The sequence below is a fragment of the Daphnia pulex genome, chromosome 5 (assembly GCF_021134715.1).
Source record: "Daphnia pulex isolate KAP4 chromosome 5, ASM2113471v1".
NCBI lineage: Eukaryota > Metazoa > Arthropoda > Branchiopoda > Diplostraca > Daphniidae > Daphnia > Daphnia pulex.
The window spans coordinates 11018873-11038235 of NC_060021.1; the positions used below are offsets into that span (position 1 = coordinate 11018873).

At 46.1% G+C, this 19363-nt stretch overlaps 1 protein-coding gene across 5 annotated transcripts; it reads right to left on the reverse strand.

Annotated features, from left to right (window-relative positions):
* Positions 1-25: 25 nt before the first annotated feature.
* Positions 26-18279, reverse strand: LOC124194673. Of its 5 annotated transcripts, XM_046588964.1 has the most exons (3): positions 18185-18279; positions 17774-17983; positions 26-4253 (listed from the first exon to the last, which is right to left on the reverse strand). In XM_046588964.1, the coding sequence occupies exon 3, from the start codon at positions 4018-4020 to the stop codon at positions 1663-1665; it is 2358 nt and encodes a 785-aa protein (XP_046444920.1). In that variant the 5' UTR covers positions 4021-4253; positions 17774-17983; positions 18185-18279; the 3' UTR covers positions 26-1662. The 5 variants fall into 5 exon arrangements, with proteins under 5 accessions (XP_046444920.1, XP_046444923.1, XP_046444919.1 ...); XM_046588967.1 differs by lacking the exon at positions 18185-18279 and having other exon boundaries at positions 17774-18055; XM_046588963.1 differs by lacking the exons at positions 17774-17983; positions 18185-18279 and adding an exon at positions 8759-9059.
* Positions 18280-19363: the final 1084 nt, after the last annotated feature.

A 19363-nucleotide genomic window follows, 5' to 3' on the forward strand; every position in this document is an offset into this window, starting at 1 on the left:
GTTGATTTTCTTTCTTTTTCGAAACTTTGTTTTCGTCTCCATTCGAATGGCGGAGGGGAAGGATCGGCGGGTAGTGAAACAACATGATACGGGAAGCTAAAGAGATGATTTCAAAACAAGTTATTCACAATTAAGGACAAAATCGATGAGCCAGAGAGAGATAGAGAGAGAGAGAGAGACGTAATAATAAAGTGGTTGGATCGAAATCAAACGTCAAAGAAAAACTACATTGTGTTTGTTGTGTCTGTGCGAACATGTATATACAATTCTTGTACTGAGCTTCTGGAATCTGAAACACACACACACGCATGGAAAATAAAAGACAAATGATTGGCTTTTGTTTCGACGTAATAGAATCGATAATATAATATATAAAATCTTCTGTATATCTATTTAGAGAGAGAGAGAGAGAAAATAAAAGATGGGGGGTGAATCAAACGGCAATTAAAGTTTGTAAGGGGGGTGAGCGAGTTTCAGAATGAAGGGAAAAAATGGGGGGTAACCGACGATCCCGAATCTGCTGACAATCGGATCTGATCTGTGAGGTCCGTTCGGTTTTGAACAAAAAAAAAAGAAAATCAAATAATCAAAAAAAGCCCACACTGCGCAACTGCAGCACACATTTGTTTGTTCTTCTCCTTGTCGCTTTAACCTCAATAATTCTTCGTCTCAAATTGGGCGGGGTCGGGAGAGGAAAGAAGCGCAGCAAGACGTCGTCGTCGCTCCATAATGACGGCCAGTGAGCTCAATCTCGCTCGCGCGAGCACGAACACGAGAGAGAGAGGGAGAGAAAGATAATGTGGGTAATCACGACACGACTTGTCCACAGACCCGCGCAACCAGCACACACGCTGGGAGGACAACAAAAACCAAAAGAAACGGGTTGAGGAGCAGGAGAAATGGTTGTTGTTGTTGTCGTCGGCTCTGTGGTGACAATTTTTGAACACAGTCTCAGGTAATTTATACATAGCATGATACAATCAGTCGATGGGACTCTTTTTTTTTTGTCTTTTTTTTCAATACATCCAACTCGCTAATTAGAGGTGGAAAATCAAAATACGTGTGGTGTGTGTGTACTCACTGCGTGAGTCTGTGCGGAGTGGAAACGAGGGAAGAAGGTCAAATAATCGAAATGGCGACATAATAAGACACGACCAGCGGATGGTGAGAGCAACAACAGTGGAGGTTATAAATGGAAAGACGAAGTCACACACACACACACAGAGAGAGATACTCAGGTCATCGAGTCAACGAATTGGAATGGAGCAAATTGGGAGAGTTGGTTGCTGTTGTCGATGGAGAAAACGGAAGCTCCACCGCAAGAAATTGCGGATGAATGCGCTTTCCTATTCAATCCTCCATTCGGAAGAGAATTAGGAAAACCAAATATGAAATCTTTTTCACGGAACAACAACATCATCGCCATCTTTCTTGCCTTTGTTTAGACACACAACCGCAATGTGAATTGGGAATTTAGCCATACGCAATCCATTCCGGATTCCCCCCACCCTCTCTATTGGTGGGAGGGGCCAAAAAGAAACGAGTAGAACAAACGAGATGTGTAGCAAAGACACACACATAAATAATAATTAAAAAAAAACACCCAATCAATGACAGATTATTAAAAACGGGGGGGGGATGTCATTCCGGAATTTTTCTTTTTTATCCGGAATCTTTGCACCGTGGATCGGAGACATGGCCCAAGTCCAAGTCTTCGCTGCGGGTGTGCGTCCTGAGGTGCCTGGTAATCATGTCGCGTCGGCAGGCGGCGTAGGAGCACTGCGGGCAGCGGTAGGGCTTCTCGCCCGTGTGCGTCCGCTGGTGGGTGCTGAGGTGATCGGAGCGTGAAAACACCTGGCCGCAGATGCGGCAAGTGTACGGCTTGAGACCCGTGTGCAGCCGCATGTGGCGAGTCAACATGTCGCTGCGGGCAAACGGCCGCTGACACACTTCGCACTGGTAGCCCTTGACGACCACGCCGGAATCGGCCGAGGGGACGGGTCCAGCTGCTGCTGCTGCTGCAGCCGACGATGAAATGGTTGGGGTCGTGGCGCCACTGGTGGTGCCACCGTTGAGCAGGGCTGAAGTCCTTTGCAGTTGGACGGGCAACTTGTGCCGCGACGTCAAATGTTTGACCAGCCGGTCGTGCTGGTCGAAAATCTGGCCGCAAATCTCACAGCCGAAGGCGGCCGGATGGGGGCCGCCCGGAAGCAAAAGCGGAGCGGCCATAGAGATGGGCGAAATGGCCTCGCTGTCGGCCGACAAGTCGACGGACGAGGAGGAATATTCGACGGCCGAGAGGTACTGCGACAGCGACAGGCTGCGCGTCAGAGCTTTGAGTCGCGACCCGCGCGATTTGCCCACACGCGAAGACGTCGCCGTCAGATGCGACGGATGCGACGGAGGCGGCGTCTCCAGTCCGCCGCACAGCGGAGAGGAGAAGGCCGACAACAACTCGGACGACGACACAGAGGCCGTGCTCGTGTTGGTGCTGTTGGTCTGGTTGGGGCTGTCGGAGCTGACGCTGCTGCCAGAGCGGACAGACAAGTCGACGGGAGACTCTTGCTGGCCAAAGAGCGGCGACCAGCTGTCGGTCGAGTCGGACGAGTTGCGCTTGAGCGACACCATCAGCGGCGGCGGCCGCAAGTGTTCCAGTCGGCTCAGCCGCTGGTGGTGGCCGTGACCAGCACTGCCACCACCGCTGCTGCTGCCGCTGCTGCCGTTGAGCGACTGGGACGCCGCGGCGGACATGGCCGGCGTCAGGACCCAGGAGGCCGGAGCGGCCAGAGGTGTTGTCGTCGTTGTTGTCGCCTGGTGATTCGACGAGGATTCGACTTGACCGCCGGCCATCAGTCGCTCCGAAACGGAATCGCTGCACAAATCCGAGTCGGACCTGGCCCGTCTACGATTCGACGGCTCCACCACGTCGAGGAGGAAGGAGCCGCCAGAGACGGGAGCTGCCGGGCGCATGGGTTGGCCCGTCAGGCTGCTGATGTAATGATGAAACGGCGAGCTGGAGGCGTGAGGCGGAGTGATGGCCTGATGAAGATGATGATGAAGCTGGTGGTGCTGGTGCGGATGATGATAATGAGCGACTCCTCTCTCCTTGACTCCTCCGCTGGTGGACAAGTTGAGGGGCGTGGCCGCGTCCGGCACGGTGAGCGATCGGCTGCGAGTGAACGCGGTGGCCGACGGGTCCGTCTGGTCGTTGGCCGGCGGTTCGGCGGCAAAGCTCAGCGGACTGAAGGAGATGCCGCTGGGCGAGTCGACGAAGGTGGCGCTGCCCTGACTGCACGGGCTGAGTTGACTCAGCCGGTCAGAGTAGGACGAGGTGAGACCCAATCCGGGACTAAACACTTCCTCCTCGCCTTCCTCGTCGCTCTGCGTCATGCTGGCGCTGCGCTGGGCCGAGCAGACGGCCGCCGCCACGACGGCCGGCATGACGTGGTCGAAACTGAACACTTGGCCGCCACTGTGCTGGTGCGGATGCAGGTGGTGGACGTGCTGGATGTGTCGCAAATTGCCCCGCATCCGCAATCGAGACATGGACATCAAAGTCTGTTGCTGCTGCGGCGACGGAGACTCGCCACTCCCCACCGACGACTCCATGCTGACCGACACGGGTTCCTCTTCTTCTTCTTCTTCTTCTTCCTCCTCTTCTTCTTCTTCTTCGTATTCTTCTTCTTCTTCTTCCTCGGAGAGACTGACGCAAATGCGTCCGCGTTGATCGATGCCTTCGATTATCTCCGGCTCACTATTGTTGTTGTTGTTGTTGTTGTTTTTGTTGTTGTTGCGGAGACTACTATGATTACTACTACTGCGGATGTTGTTGTTGTTGCGGTTCTTGTTCCTGGCGACGGGACCGCCACAACCGACACTGGAATGAGCGCTATTAGTGATCCTACCAATGGGAGCACTGCCGACCAAGTGGGCGATTCTGCCGACCAGCTGATCCAATCGTTGGCGTTTGCGCTGCGTCGTCGACCTTGCTGGCCCAACGACTGACGTGGTCGAGATCATTCTTGTTTGGGATTCTGCTGGCTGGACAAGACCTAACGGCTACTCCAACGACGGCCAGCACCAACGTGGCCGTGACACTACAACTCACAACTCGGGTGGACGGGCGATGATGATGCTGGGCAACTGGGCGAACCAATCCAACTGCACTGAGCCACTTTGTGTTTGAGACAGCAGCAGCAGCAGCAGTCCTGCAGCGTCCAGGGAGACCACTGGTTGGCCCACCAAGAGTCTTCCTGCAATATCGGGGAGAGAAAAAAATAGTAAAGACATGAGTGACATTGAATTCTCAACAGGGATCTTTCCACATCCCTCACTCTCTCTCCACGCTTCATGTCACTGTTCATCCCCCCTTCACTTGTCTGTTTGCCACATTAGCTACAAATAATGAGCTCTTGTACGAGTGGACAGTAACCAGTACGCAGACACACACCCACACACAGACATACACAGTGTGTGTGTGTGTGTGTGATGGACAAGGCGAATTCAACTAGACCGTGGCAAAACGAAAAAGAGAAAACTGCTCGACGTCTTAATTCCCCGTCTAAACATGTACAGTCGACGCACGCTAGTAGTTTCTTCGATCTTCTTCCACTTCTACTGCTCAGTGAATAAGTTGTCTGCTGTGGCTGGATACTTAGCCCAACTCATTAACTAGGGCTGGATGAATCTAACCTGATTACGTTGGTCTAATTCCCGCAGGCAAAGCCTTTGGTCTCTCGGCCGTCTAGAGAGGCACATGATTTCCTTGAGTCAATTCTTTATTAAAATCACGCGGTGACACAGAAGCCGACGAATTCGAACTGTCAAAGTTGTGCCAAACGAAAAAGAAAAAAAAAGTTGGTGCGGCGTTGCCACACGATTGCACCAAAGCGACAAACGCAGTCGCTAGCAAAAAGAAAAATCATTTTCAAAAAGAAAAAGAAAAAATAAACGCAATAAAAAAAAAAGCAGAAAAATAAAATAAAATAATTAAAAAAATAGTCTTAAATAAAAAGGTGTACACATAGTCTGCACACGTATGTTTCGGGCGGGAGTGTCTCCCGCTATTGATTGCCATACACCAGTATTGATTTCCAGGCGTACATATATATATATATATATAAAGCGTATATAGGCCTCTCGGTCTACTACTACTAGTCTATCTATCTCGGCGTCTTCTACATATTTCACCGGATGGCAGACTCTTAAATATGTGAAGGAGAAGCAGAAAAAAAAGTTTACTCTCACTCACTCACTCACTGCCTTCTTGTGTATAGCTTACAAATAATAAATAGAGAGGGAGCCAGGAGCCAGTCAGAGTTTTTCCTTTTCTTTTTTCCCGAACGGAGGGAAAATGTCCCATCCAGTCGATGGAAGAAAAAAGAAAAGTAGAAGCTCATCACGCAGAGACTATTTTTTTATTTTCTATTTTTTTTCTTATCTCAAAGAAGAAAAAGAAGAAAATGATAGAGGGGATGAAGAAGACTGTGATCTGCGTCAGCAGCAACACACTAACGGGTGAAGCCGAACGTGAGGGAGAAACTCACGAAAAGAAATAGACACACACAACATTCTTGAAGATCAAGGACACACGGAGCAACGGGGTAGAGAGAGTCCTGGCAACACGAACCCTCCCAAAAAGAAAGAAAGAACAAGTCAAAAGAAAAACACGGAGATGATCACAACAACAACGTCGTCCGTCGTTCTCCCGCGTTACTTTTTCTTCTTTTTCCCCATCATCAAATTCGGGATCGAATTTTCTTTGACGACGGACAGACATAGTGTCGTTAGCGGGGCGCCGTGAATGTGAGACCGCGATGCGGTCAATCATCCATCTTTACCGTGTCTATCAAGAAAAAAGGCCCCTCCCACCACCAGGGCGTGACGCAATGGCCAGGTGTCAAAATGGGCCACCAACGTGTCAAGAGGACGACTCTTTTTTTCTTCCGCCATCTCCCAATTGAAAAAATTGAAAAGAATCAAGTGACAAGTCGAAAACTTACATCCTGGCTGACATTGCAGTGCACCGTCTCGAGGAGCTGCCAACCCCACAGCCCGTGATTATACAACTCTTTGATGGCAAATGGCAAATGGGGGTTGAAACAACAACAACCACAACACTCAAACAACAATGTTGTGTGGTGGTGGTGGTGGGGAGTTGATAGTGTCTGACTGGTCCACACAAACACACACAAAACAACACGACAAAATCGTTTGATTCGCTCACGATCAAAAATATAAGACCAAGGAGATCGAGTGTGTGCGGGAGTCACTGGAAACGCCGAAGCGCACTCAACGACGTCCCGATGGCACCTGCCTAGAAATACGGCGACTACACCGAAGCTATAGGGACGGACTGACGGACGGGAGTGGCGGTTGGGGGGGGGGAGCACCTTCATCACGACGCCGACGCCATGCAGCATCGCCAACCCCCCCCTTTTCCAACCTTTCCACGTCCAATCTCTCAAACTCCTACTTTTTTCGTTTTCTTCTTTTTTCTTATTTGGCTGTTTTTCCGTGTTATATACCAACGGTTTTCTCTATCCCGCCCCCCCCCCTTCTTTTTTTTGGCCCGAGAGGTGGAAAAGAACCGTAAGTGGGGTTGGGAGGGGGGTGGTGGCGGGAGCGTAGAGCAAAAAGTGATGACGTCAATGGCACAAGCTCAAGAATCAATACCAGGTTCTCTGCTGCTGCTGCTGTTGGCTCCTCAAAGGGCGTTGGTTCCGCTCCCGCTGTCGTCGTCCCTCGACTCCCGATTCCCGTTTTCCTTCACGAAATGTTTTTTTTTTTCTTTTTTCTAAAGAAGAGAGAAGAAAAAAGGGGGGCCTCGATCGACATCTGACATGGCCGCCCCGCCTAGCGGCCATCAATCTCCCGCCCCTCCGCCATTGCAAAAGATGAGAGGAGAAATCAAACGGGAGAGAAATTTAATTGCGCCATGGCCAATCATTAAGACAGAAATAACGTCATCTGTTGGTCGTCTAATGCACGCAGACGAATAGATTGTGACGTCTGGTGCGCGGCACTTGTTGGCACGCGGCTATTTATTCAAAGAAGTCGAGCGGGAACAGGGCGGGAGCGGCCATGTCTGTATTTGTCTACCATCTTTTTATTTTGTTTTGTTTTTACCACGGGTGGGGGGTCGTGGTTGGACTCTACGCAATACCGGCGGAGAGGCTTATTGACTTTGTCTCGGCCAAACTTAGTCAAACAAAATGTGTTCAGCTGGGCACTTGATGTATGTCGGTCATTGGCACCAGCACCACCGCCGCCGCCGCCGCCTAATCCCGTCAAACTCTCCCCAGTGTTTCACGCTACGCTTTCTAGTTGAACGCGGCCTTGGCCAAGGCCGTGCGACTAGTCGCTTACCGCCAGAGCGCAGGACCATCACGACTTGAATTCAAAATAGGCGCCCTGAACTTGTCAAAATTTCCGCCGATCGAAATTCAAATTTTCGGCGCCAAAATTTCAAAAACAAAAAAACAAAAAATGTGGGAGGCTCCTGATTGCCTCCTGTCCAGTCGCATTAGATGAAAACCCCGTGACGTGCCTAATAAAAAAACAAAACAAGAGTCGGACATGCACATATACGCCGCACAAAGAAAAATAGTACTATATCTAGTGTGTAGTTGTTGTTGTTGTTGTTGGATAGATGATACGCCCCACCTACGCAGACTGGCGAGTTGCGGCTTGAACTTTTCCCTGGCTGAACTCACACGGAATGGGTGTGGGTGTGTGTGTGTGTAAAACACTCGGCGAAACAACACACACACAGCTGGGCTGGCTGCAGCGTTGCGTATGTAACGTGTCGTGCGGGATTGTCGCCCCTTTTGTGATGAGCAGCAAGGGGAAAAAAAAGGGGGCAGAGAAAGACGAACGCGGAACGGGATGGAACGAAACGGAACGAACCGAACAAAACAAAATTCTTTTTATTTTTCGTTTGGGTGGCAAGAGGAAAAAAAACGAACAAAAATTTCCTGTTTCCTGTTGCTGGTGATGAGCTCCTGTCGCTTATTTCATCTTCCAACATTTTCAATTGTGTGTGACGTACAGAGGCGACCCAAATAGGATCCGTCGAACGCCAAAAAACAAACCAAAAAAATGATTCCCACCCGAATACGATCGACATGTCCTGGCCAATAACCAAATTTATTGACCAACCTGGGCGACCCCACGATTTATGGGATCTGCTTTTTTTTCAATTAAGTAGATGCAACAAGTCGCCAGAGGAGAAATGAAAAATCCCAAAAGGAGGAGGAAGAAGAAGAAGAAGAAGGAGAATTTCTCAAAACCCACAAGACGGGCAGGGGCAGAGAGACAAGACCCTAGAGGGCACGTACGTCTAAGTCTAAGAGGAGCAACAGGTGGACCATCGCCTCTTTCTTCTTTCTTCTTCTCTTTCCTGGGCTGCTGATATTTATACACACACGGCGTGTGTGTGTGTGTGTGTACCTGTGTGGTGGTGGTGGTGGTGGCTGCCGGGCTATCCACATATCTCTTCGCCTCATCTCAAGAGTTAGACTATAGCTCCCAGCCAAAGCTTCAAACAGACACACAGCCACCACCCTCTTTTCCACTTCTTCTTCTTCTTCTGCTTTTGCTTCTTCTGCTTCCTATTTCTACACACACACAACCTCACTGTTATGTATCAAGTCCCTTCTCCCAAGTTCAGTCACAGCAACGGCACGTCGCAATAACATCACGGCACCAATTTGGCTCGAGTTTTTTGGCGGGCACATTTGAAATGCAATCGACTTACCTCGGATTTCGATGGGTTGAATAATATCAAATGACGGGTGAGCACCGGTAGTGATACAATGATGAGCACACTTTGTCGAAACGTTGTCAAAAGTATTTCAAAAAACTTGAAACGTCGAATCGAAAACAAACGGAAGACGACGATAGAGTCAAAAAACAAATGATAATCGTCAAAAATATGAGGATGATGGATGGGAGTGATGGATGGATGGATGGATGCGCGTGTGCGACTAGCGCGGCAGTGCGGGTACGACTGAAGGGCACCGTTGCGTTGCTGCCAGTAGCCACCGCCTATAAGACTCGAGGGGACACACCGCTGCCGCCGCCACCATCGCGCCCGCCCGGGTCCAACGCGTCGGCGGGGCGGGCGGGCGGGCGACCGGGGCCCGGCACAACAACTAAGGAGCACCCCACTCGAAGGGTCCGCCCTCTTTTTTCTCTCTCTCTCTCTCATCTCACCAGTGATTGTGGAAGTAAAATAAAAAATAAAAAAAAAAGGTAATAGGAATGGAGTGTGTTGTGGGTGGAGGAGGGAGGTGGGAGGATGCAAAGGTCGTTCCATCTTCTCCCGAAAAAAGAAGCTACTACTACTACAACAACAACAACCCAAAGGGAGGGAAGCATCAGCGTCCCGAAACAACACGAAGGCTGCTGCTGCTGCTGCTCCCGCTGCGTTTTTCTTTCCATCCTCAACTTCTTCTTCTTCTTCTTCCAACATATTCCAAAAAATATAAAAAGAGAATCCTTTTTAAACAAAATAGTAGCCAAGCTTCTTAGTTTATTCATTTCCTCGCACACAAAGAAAAAACCCCAAAAAATTTATTTATCTACTTTCATCGGGAGAAAAAATTTAATTTCATCAAAATGCCCACCGTTTCAAATTTCCGAGTTGAAGAAGAAGAAGAAAAAAATGTTTTTTTTCTTTTTCACAAAAGGTAAAAACGTGTTTTTCACCTGGGGGTTTTGGTGAGGAGTCACATAAACACACTCTCCCACACAACACGTATGCATAGTACACACACACAGGAGAGCAAAGGTAAAAAAGAAAAAAGATATGTGTGTATAAAAAGAGCGCAGAGCCTCGAGTCGAATAAGCTTCTCACGCAACGCTCAAAGCCCCGGGAGAAAGAAAAGAGATATGAAATCAAATAAGAGAGAGGGGGCGGAGGACGAGGTGAAATGGGGGAGAGAATAGAGAACATGTACACATAGGCTTCTTCTTCTTCTTCTTGTCTACAGATACAGTGGGTACCGAAAGTATCCGTACGGCTGAGAGGATCAGTAGGGAAAACGCGTTTTTCAAAACGCTCCCAAAAATAGAATTCTCGGTGGAATTCGATAAAAAATTTTTCAAAGGTTATTATTAGGGCGGGGTATCATGTGATTTTTTTTGGGAATTTTTCGACAACGTGATATGTGGTTTTTATCGCGTTGCGTAAGTATCCGTACGGCCGAGAGGCCTAGTAGGGAATGGGCTTACTTTGGAGGCCTGTCATTCGGTATCTACGTAATATTATAGGGTGGGAAAGTTCTTAAAAAAAAGAGCTGCATTAGCTCTATGTGTGGTCATAAGATCACATTTTTCAAATTTCATTTATAGTAATGAAATCGAAATTGAAAACACGAATTATAAGTTTTCCGTTTTCTTCCCCTCGATTCCCCATCACCAGTGTTGCCATATCTCAAAATCTCTTTCTTCCCTTGGACGGAAGAGGGAGAAAGAGAAAGGATAAATATTTTTGATATGGCAACACTGGTGATGGGGAATCGAGGGGAAGAAAACGGAAAACTTATAATTCGTGTTTTCAATTTCGATTTCATTACTATAAATGAAATTTGAAAAATGTGATCTTATGACCACACATAGAGCTAATGCAGCTCTTTTTTTTAAGAACTTTCCCACCCTATAATATTACGTAGATACCGAATGACAGGCCTCCAAAGTAAGCCCATTCCCTACTAGGCCTCTCGGCCGTACGGATACTTACGCAACGCGATAAAAACCACATATCGCGTTGTCGAAAAATTCCCAAAAAAAATCACATGATACCCCGCCCTAATATTAACCTTTGAAAAAATTTTTATCGAATTCCACCGAGAATTCTATTTTTGGGAGCGTTTTGAAAAACGCGTTTTCCCTACTGATCCTCTCAGCCGTACGGATACTTTCGGTACCCACTGTATGTGTGTGTGTGTGTGGGAGCTGTGAACGGTTCAAATGCGAGAGAGAGAGGGGGAGAAGAGATGGAATGAAAAGCTTGGCGTTCCGTCACCGGCCGCCGCGCTACTGTTACGGCGGATCGACTATACTACACACCGGTGGTGGTGGTGTGTGGGAACTCGAAAAAGCCTCCCCCAACTCTCCCACACATCATCGGTTCCTATTTATTATTTTTTTTTTTAACTTTTTTTTAAATATTTGGGCTCAAGTATAGACATGAGCATCCAAAGTCCTGCGTTATTTATATCCGTTTGACATTACGAGAGCTAAATTTATATAGTGTCAATCATTCGGTGATTACCGAATCCTTCACACCGTCGCCTCTGCTGTGTACAGACGATCACCGGCAGAGATAAGAAAAGTTGAAAGTCCTCACTGACTCAATGACCACAACCTCATCAAAAAACGAAAAAGGATCTCTAATACGCACGCATTGGATGGATACGGAGACGGCGAATCCTAATAATAATCAATCATCGCCGGGCTGTCTATAATCTAGCTTGATAAATTTAGACCAACAAATATTCATTTGCGTACGGGACGCGATTACATTTGTTGGGGGGGATGTAAATGTACGTCAATCGCTGACTGGGGGCTTTACAATCTTTCAATTGTCTCCAGTGAACCTTTCGTCTGTTTTTGTCGTTTGTTTGCACGTTCTAACGCACACGCAAACGGCGGCCAGAGATTCGATCATTTCATTTTATTTTTAGGACTTTTTTTTTCGTTTTCCTGATTGCGCGTGTAACCTATTTTAAGCTTGGGATATATTTTCGGGCTAGCCAAAGTCCACAAGGACCTGTTGCCGTCACTCTGTTTTTCCCTTACGTAAAAATCGAGCCACGTTATAGAGTCGAGTCTCACCTTAGAATTCTCGTTTTGAGGTTTTGTTTGATATCGCCCCACCATCAAATGAAAACCTGAATTGGAAACTGTAACGCGCCAAAAAGAATCAGGCAGAGATTGCGAGTCCATCCTGTGATGATGCTGATGATGGATTCACGACATTTACCTAAATGAAATTCCAGCTGATGACCCACGCCCAGTCATTATCATTCCCACCCGTAATTACGCGCGCGTTCTATTTGGCTAGCAGCGAAAAACAACAACAACAACCGAAATTCAAATCAAATAAAACCTGATTCATCATTTCTATAAGATGTGCCGTTATAGAGTTTTTCAAATCTGGCCGGCGCTCAGCGTGAAAAAAATTAAGGACGAAAAAAAGGAGAAATCACGTCAAGAGTGATTTCCACGAATGTGTGGATCGCTGGCGTCGGGATTTTTCCATGGCAACGGCAAACTTTATTTCCCACCCCCCCCCCCTTTTCCAACCTGTTCAGTGTAGACTTTGCTGACGTCGTCGTCGTCGTCTCTACACTAGACATACAAAATGTCACAAGGTTTTGAGCGTCTCTGCACGTTGTGATGCCAAGCGCTCGGATCATCTCCCGGGCCAACCGAATCCCGCGGAGATGCAACACACACACGTATACGTACGTCAAACTCTTGTTAACATTTCATCCCGATATTCTTGATTCTTTTTCTTTTTCTTTTCTCCCTCTCAGTGTACGCCGTTTTCTTGACATTTTGTGTTTTCTTTTTATCCCCTTGATATCACGTCTATTATTTCAACGGCGTATTGCATATTATATTATGGAGTCGCTGAGGCGGAAGACGGCCAGAGACGTCATCTTCCTCTTCCCGAGAAATCAAGAAAAAAGTTGGCGCTTTGACGTCAAACGCACACAAGTTGCTTCTTCTTCTTGTGATGTAGAAGCCCGAAATGATTAGACACATGCCGTGATTAATTTAGTGCGGACTACTTACTTACAACTCGACAGACGACGCGGGTAATTTAAAAAGAAAAAAAGTGCACGCGGTTGTTGGCGAAATTCTTTTTTCTTTCACTCACGGGGAAACGATTGTCAACTTGTCGCCAGGAGGTCCGTCCATATGTCATTTGCAAGTCAAATTCAAGCGTTTTCGTATATTTTTCTTTTGCGTTCCAAATTTTGCGACTCGTTATTTTCTTTTCACCGCGTTGCCACCGGTTATTTGTAGGGACTTTGTGTGTCCCGTCTAACCCCCCTACGTGACGGCTGCACGCGTCTAAACATGTGCAACTCTTTTTTTTTTTCGTTCACGCCAATCCAGAAGTCGAAATTTAAAAAAAAAAAAAAAAACCCTCAAAAAATGTACTTGGCACCCGGTGGCGGTTTGTTCGCTTCTGTTTGTCGGGTCACACCACGGACCGAGGTGTGAGAAGAGGAAGAAATTCTCCTTAGACTTGAGCCTATACACTACCCTCCACCCTATTGGTTGAATAATTAAACATGTAAATAGGAAAATCCTCGACAAACACGCAAGGATCCAATCACCCAGGTGATGTAGGTGAACGCGTTCTTCCCAACGATATTTGACTACCACAAACGTGGTAGCAACACGCCAAGATGATTCGACTAAAAAACAGTCGACGGTTAAGAAATTTGACCAGCAAAAATATAAAATCAAAATTTCGCGTTCAATTTTTTCCGCATCAATAAAAGTCGATTTGATTTCAAATGATGTAAGAAATGGTAACCGCAAAGTTTGTTTAGTTCTTGTAAAAAGAAAAAAGTTGACCCCACCATTGCCCCAATCTCTCCCGGGGAAAAAAAGAAAATGAACGTCGGGCGGCTTCCTCAACTTCTTTTTGGGTTGGCGTGTCGAGAAGAGCCCAGCAGCTCCTCTGTGGCCTCTCCACCTTTTATTCCATCCACCTCAGTGGCTTTTTTTTTTCTTTTAAAAAAAGAAAACATATTACTTTCTTTCTTTCTTTCTTTTTTAAAAAATGATTATAAAAGAAAGTCTCCAGCAGGAAAAAAGATAAAGCAACAGCCCTCCTCCACCTACTCCCTTTTTTTCTTTTTTTTTTCTCTCCGTAAATTTATTCATCTTCTTCTTCTTTCGTTCGGTTACGTGTCTGGCGGGGTCTTGTGTGGCCAGGAGCCAGAAATCGGGAGCTACTTCTTATATATGGGGGCGGGCCACCCCATAACCCCACTCCACCCATCTCCCCCCAGCCCCTGAAAGAAAAAAAGAAGAAACTGAAGAAGAAGAAGAAACACACACAACGCCCGAAACATTCCCCCCCATCTCCTTGATATTCCTCCTCCACCTCCTTCTTGTGAACAGCAGCTTCACCAGGAGCACATCGGCGTCTAGCCGCCTCCTGTTGATGCATGTATGTCGGTAGCCGTGGGCTAGCGGCCCAGTCCACGCAGGTAGACTCGCATTTCCATCCAGCAGCAAAAGGTGGAGGAGGTGGTGGTGGTTCTTTTATATAAGGAAGGCAGTAGCTCCATAAATGGGACATGCAACGTCTTTTCTCTTTTTTCTTCTTCTTCTTCTTCCACTTGTACGTCCCTTAAAGTCCAACTAGATTTTTCTACGTGTGTCTTGTTGCGGGCGTTTGTTAATATCCCTCCCCCTCGCAATCATGATTATTATGATTATTATTTTCTTTAATAACCTCAGACTCCCGCTGCTGGCGTTCGTTTCTTTTTATTCTTTATATTTTTTTTAAAAAGTTAAAAATGAAAAAAGTTAAAAATGAAATTTATCATCAGGTAGATTTTTTTATTTTTCCCTTTTTTTCTTTTTCTTTTTTTGAACGGAAAAGATGGGAGACAAGAGCTAGGAGCCCGTTCGTGTCACGTCTACACGCATAAAAAGAAAGAAAGGCCATCAGCATCTAAAACCGAAAAAATAAGAAAAAGTCTAGCGGCCGTTCGTTTACATTCCCGCAGCGGCCGAGATGTCGACCAACGCCCCCTCCAGCACTATTTCATAGACGTCGGGAATATCAATCTCTTCTTATACGAGAAGAACTTTTACACACACACAAAAAGCTTTTTATTTTTTTTTGTTTTGTCGTCGCCCACTTTCTACCCCGGACGACGTCCGTGTGTCGCCATGTATCCCCATGTATGTAGGCTACGGCACTACCAACACGAAATGTAAAAAGAAAAGAAAAATCAAATGTCCTCCTCCTGCTGCTGCTGCTAATGTGTGGCGAGACAAATCAAAGCGCCCAGCTTCTGTTGTTGCTTGATGGTCTTGGGGTTCAAACCGATCGCGCGTAGGTCTTGTCGTCACGCGGCCCGCGGGATTTGAACAACAACAACCCGAAAAAAAATGGCCGCCGGTCTTTTATTCTTTCCTTGCTTATTATCTTTTTCTTCTTTTCTATTCTCGTCATAAATAAGAAAAGCTTTTTCCTTCGTTCTCGCGGGGCAAAACGAAAATCTCTCATCTCTCACTCTGGACGCCAAAAAGAAAAAATCAAATTTGAACGAATAAAACAGACGCCATCGTTGAGAATTCGATTGAAAATGAAATCAAATAAGTTTAGACCGAGTTGATGCGCGTGATATTACGGTGTGCGCCACTAAACAGACACACACGCTCGGAAAATAAACGCCAGAAATAATACCGAAACTAACCCAAAAAACGAAAAAAAGAAGAAGAAGAAAAGGAACAATGATGGAGAGCAATATCTCCTCCTCCCTATTTTACAACCTCCTGGGCTCCTGGGCTCCTTTCTTTTTTTTCAAAAAAATGTGTGTTGTGTTTTGTTTTGTTTTATTTTCTTTGGGAGGGACCCCCTGCCGCTAGTGGCTCATCTACGGATCTCTCTCTCTCTCGTCCCCCCCCCCTCTACCATTTTCCGCCCACTGCTTCTGCTCCTGCACTTTTGACTCGATTCCTCATTCATCATCTTAAATTCTTCTCCATCAGAAAGAATCCTCGGTGGAAACCGCCAGGGCATTTTCCATTTATTGCATAATTTATTGAATGGAATCATAGATTCCTTCAACTTACGTACGGTCACGTTGGGAATTGCAGGATCGTGAGAAATGATCCTGCCAAAATCCTGCGGCAATGAAATGACAAGTCTGACTGGGTTCACACACCTCCGTCTCTCCCACGACATTTCAATGACAGTCCAAAGGTACTACACGTACCGATGACTGGAACATAAACACAAAAATTACTAGAGGTGGAAAAAATCTCAAAGAGATTGGAAAAATCAAATGAACACGGCTAGACCCAAAAAAGGGGCGATCCTTCTTTGTGTGTTGAACCCTCCCTATATTTCGTTGAAGGGAGGGGGGTCCACCCCTTGAAAACTTTCATTGCATCACTTGATCTCGTATACTATAGACGACGATGCATCGGAATGGAGGAGAGGGGAGGGGGGAATGAAATCTCAATGCTAATCGCCCCGGTTGAATAGAGAGAAACGCCGACGCCGAGAGGGGGGCGTCGGTGGGAAAATATCTCCCGTTGGAATGCATCCACCCCTACCGACGTCCAGTCATCCCACGGAGGGTTCACAACAAAACAAACAAAATTTCTTTTTCTATCAAACAGAAAAAAAAGAGAAGGGAGGGGGGACATCCCCCCTCCGAGTGACACATTACTCCGCACATCCAGCAATGCCGGAATGGATGAGAAATAATTCCGTCACCGAGCGTCGCCGTCGTGTGGGAATCATCGGACGTTCCCACATTCCACCCTCGTCTACATGTTCCTCCTATCGGCCATTGTGTGCCATTTCTCTATAACAGAGAGAATAGACGAGTGACGCAATGTCCCATGTGGGAGAGTTTCCCATAGCGTGCGAAATCAATGACCTGCTGGATTCCCGGGGACCCTGGAGGGGGAACCAAATAGACTCGGCCGTGATCATGGGGTTGTGTGTACATGTGAAATATCAAATAAAAGCAAAAGTAAAAAGAAAAAAGATAAACCGCCCTCGCACCTGGAAATCGGCTGTCTATGCCCCTGTCCATCCGTGGGAAATTTGAATTCCCACGTATTTTTATATGACTGGCCAATTTTTTTTTTTTTTTTTCCATTTCGGCTGATCAAAGTTTTTAACACATTGCCAAATCAGCCCTGATGTTATTACCGCATAATTTATGCCGTTTTTTTTTGTGCGCCCGTTTTGATCGATAGGGTCGAATCGCTCACGTTTTCGGTTGTTCTGGTATTTATTAGGGAGGCGTGAATTTGAATGATAGACATTTGGCGATTGTAGACATGTGATATGCAAATATACTACGCATGTAGTATAGTATAGTAGTAGTGGTGGTAGTAGTAGTAGAACAGACTTTAATTATACGGTCGATCGATGTTATCCGACACACGAGCGCCCCGGTGTGTTATACAACACTCAAAACACTTTCTTCTTCTTCTTCTTTTCCCTTCAAGAGTTGTTGGTACATCGACGTCATCAGATCCTTGACGTCTAATTAACTTCTCGGCCCAGAGACAACGGTTGGCATGGCGGCTCATTCAATTGGCAACTCAACACTGCTTCATATGATGTCATATTGTCATAGCAATCGACTTGTATAACACTTGAAGACAAAGTACGGACTGTGAGCTTTGGCCTTGATTTCCTAATGATTTTACGTGTCAAACGTCGTCCTGTGTTGGCCGCTTTTCTCCCTCTCGATCATCGCCGTTGATTAACTTAGTCGATCAAAAAGAAATGACATTCTCTATTGCGCAGCAGGGAGAATTAACCTTAAACATTTGTTAGGATCTGCACCCGATTTCCTATACGAGAAAGTGGCAAGTGGTGATAGTACCCTGACTGCTTAACAAAAACGGCAAGAGAAAAAAATAATTCTAACCGCCTAGCTCGGGAATAATCGTACCAATCGTATACGGACGATTTAAAATCAACGCCACCGTCAATCAACAGTCAAAAAGGGAAGAGTAGAGAGACGTTCGTCCTACCTTCAAGCCTGGGAAATACGGCCAGACATTCCACAAGTGCTCCAGCTGCTGAAGAGTCGAATGTACACCAGGTGGGATAGGAAAAAGGGGGTCCTCGTGAATACACCCACACACACATGGGTGTACACGAGGACAAGAAGGGATTTGTAGAAAGGGGAAGGAGAGAGATGTAAGTCGAACGACATCGCTAGTTTCTCCAATGCTGTTTATCTAAATAAAAAATGAAAATTGAGTTACGATGAATATTTCCATAAACAAGTAGATAAAAGTTGAAAATGAAACATGTGAGTAAACCTGAATTTTTAATAAATAGGAGAATTTAAGGTTTCCATAAACTGCATATTATATAAGTCATGTCTCATTGAAATATCTAGCAGGCCACAGGTTAATAAAAGTAACGAAAATCATTACCCAAGGGATGACACCTAGATTGTTTTGTTGCTGATGAACCAGCACTTAGCAAAACTTGCAAATGTTCTTGTAGCTACGATGACTGGCTCAGGCCTAAAATCTGCACAAAGGAGAAGGTTACATGGTGCAAACAAACTGCCATGCTCGGCAGGGGGCTTACATGGAAAATGCTATAGTCAGGATCTCACATTACACAATTTTGAAACAGGTGAACTTTTCTATTTAAGCTCCCATATTTGCAATCTTAGTTTTATTTACCCGCCAAACAGCATGGAGTGGAAAACGTGGAGAGCATAGAGAGCCACGACACCAAAGTTCTTCACACGACGACCACATTTTTCAAAAAATTTGTTAATTATTAATGTTCTATTTTTCGTGCAGCCACGTGAACAATTCCAATAAAGTGATCGTTCCGTTTCCTTTGCAATCTGAATTCTGAAAGTCTGAAACCACTTTTCGTTTTTCTTCGAAACTTGAAATCTCTGATTTGAAAGCAGACGACACTAATATTCTAATCATGAATAAGATATCGATTGAAATATTAAAAATCGAATCCCGCAGATAATTACTAGACCAAAACACAATAAGAGCTGCTGATGTCATAGCAACCGTCAAGACTTGTATAACACTTGCATAGTTTACAAACTGTAAGCTTTGGCCTTTATTTCTTAATGATTTTATACGTGTTAAACGCGTCATGTGTTGGCCTTTTTTTCCCCTCGATCATCGCCGTTGATTAACTTAACCGATCAAAAAGAAATGACATTCTCTATTGCGCACAGTGTTTTATTATTTTTTTCTCTGCGCACCACCGGGGCTTTTAAATATTTGACGTAATGTTTCTTCTTCCGTATTTCATGAAAGTACAAAGTTGAGCTCGGGACAAAAACTAATTTTCTTGGAAAAACACACGCTCCCGCTGCACCCGGTTGTTTCCTATACATATATATCAACTTTTTTCGAGTAGAGAGAGAGCTAGTCGCTTCGGCGATGACGTCTTTTAGCCCCATAACGCCCACGTCTATACGTTCCCCTTTTGGCTGCCCTCGATCCTTATGTGTATACCTACTCTGTACCTACTTATTTTTTTTTGCTCCGGCTGCTGCTGATATTTTGTAATGACGCACGTGGATATCTAGAAAATCGCTCCGTCGGCTTATAAGCGCGGCGCTATATAGC

Excerpts from the sequence above, each read along its gene's own strand:
- LOC124194673 (XM_046588964.1), bottom strand. The coding sequence starts at position 4,020 with ATGATCTCGACCACGTCAGTCGTTGGGCCAGCAAGGTCGACGACGCAG.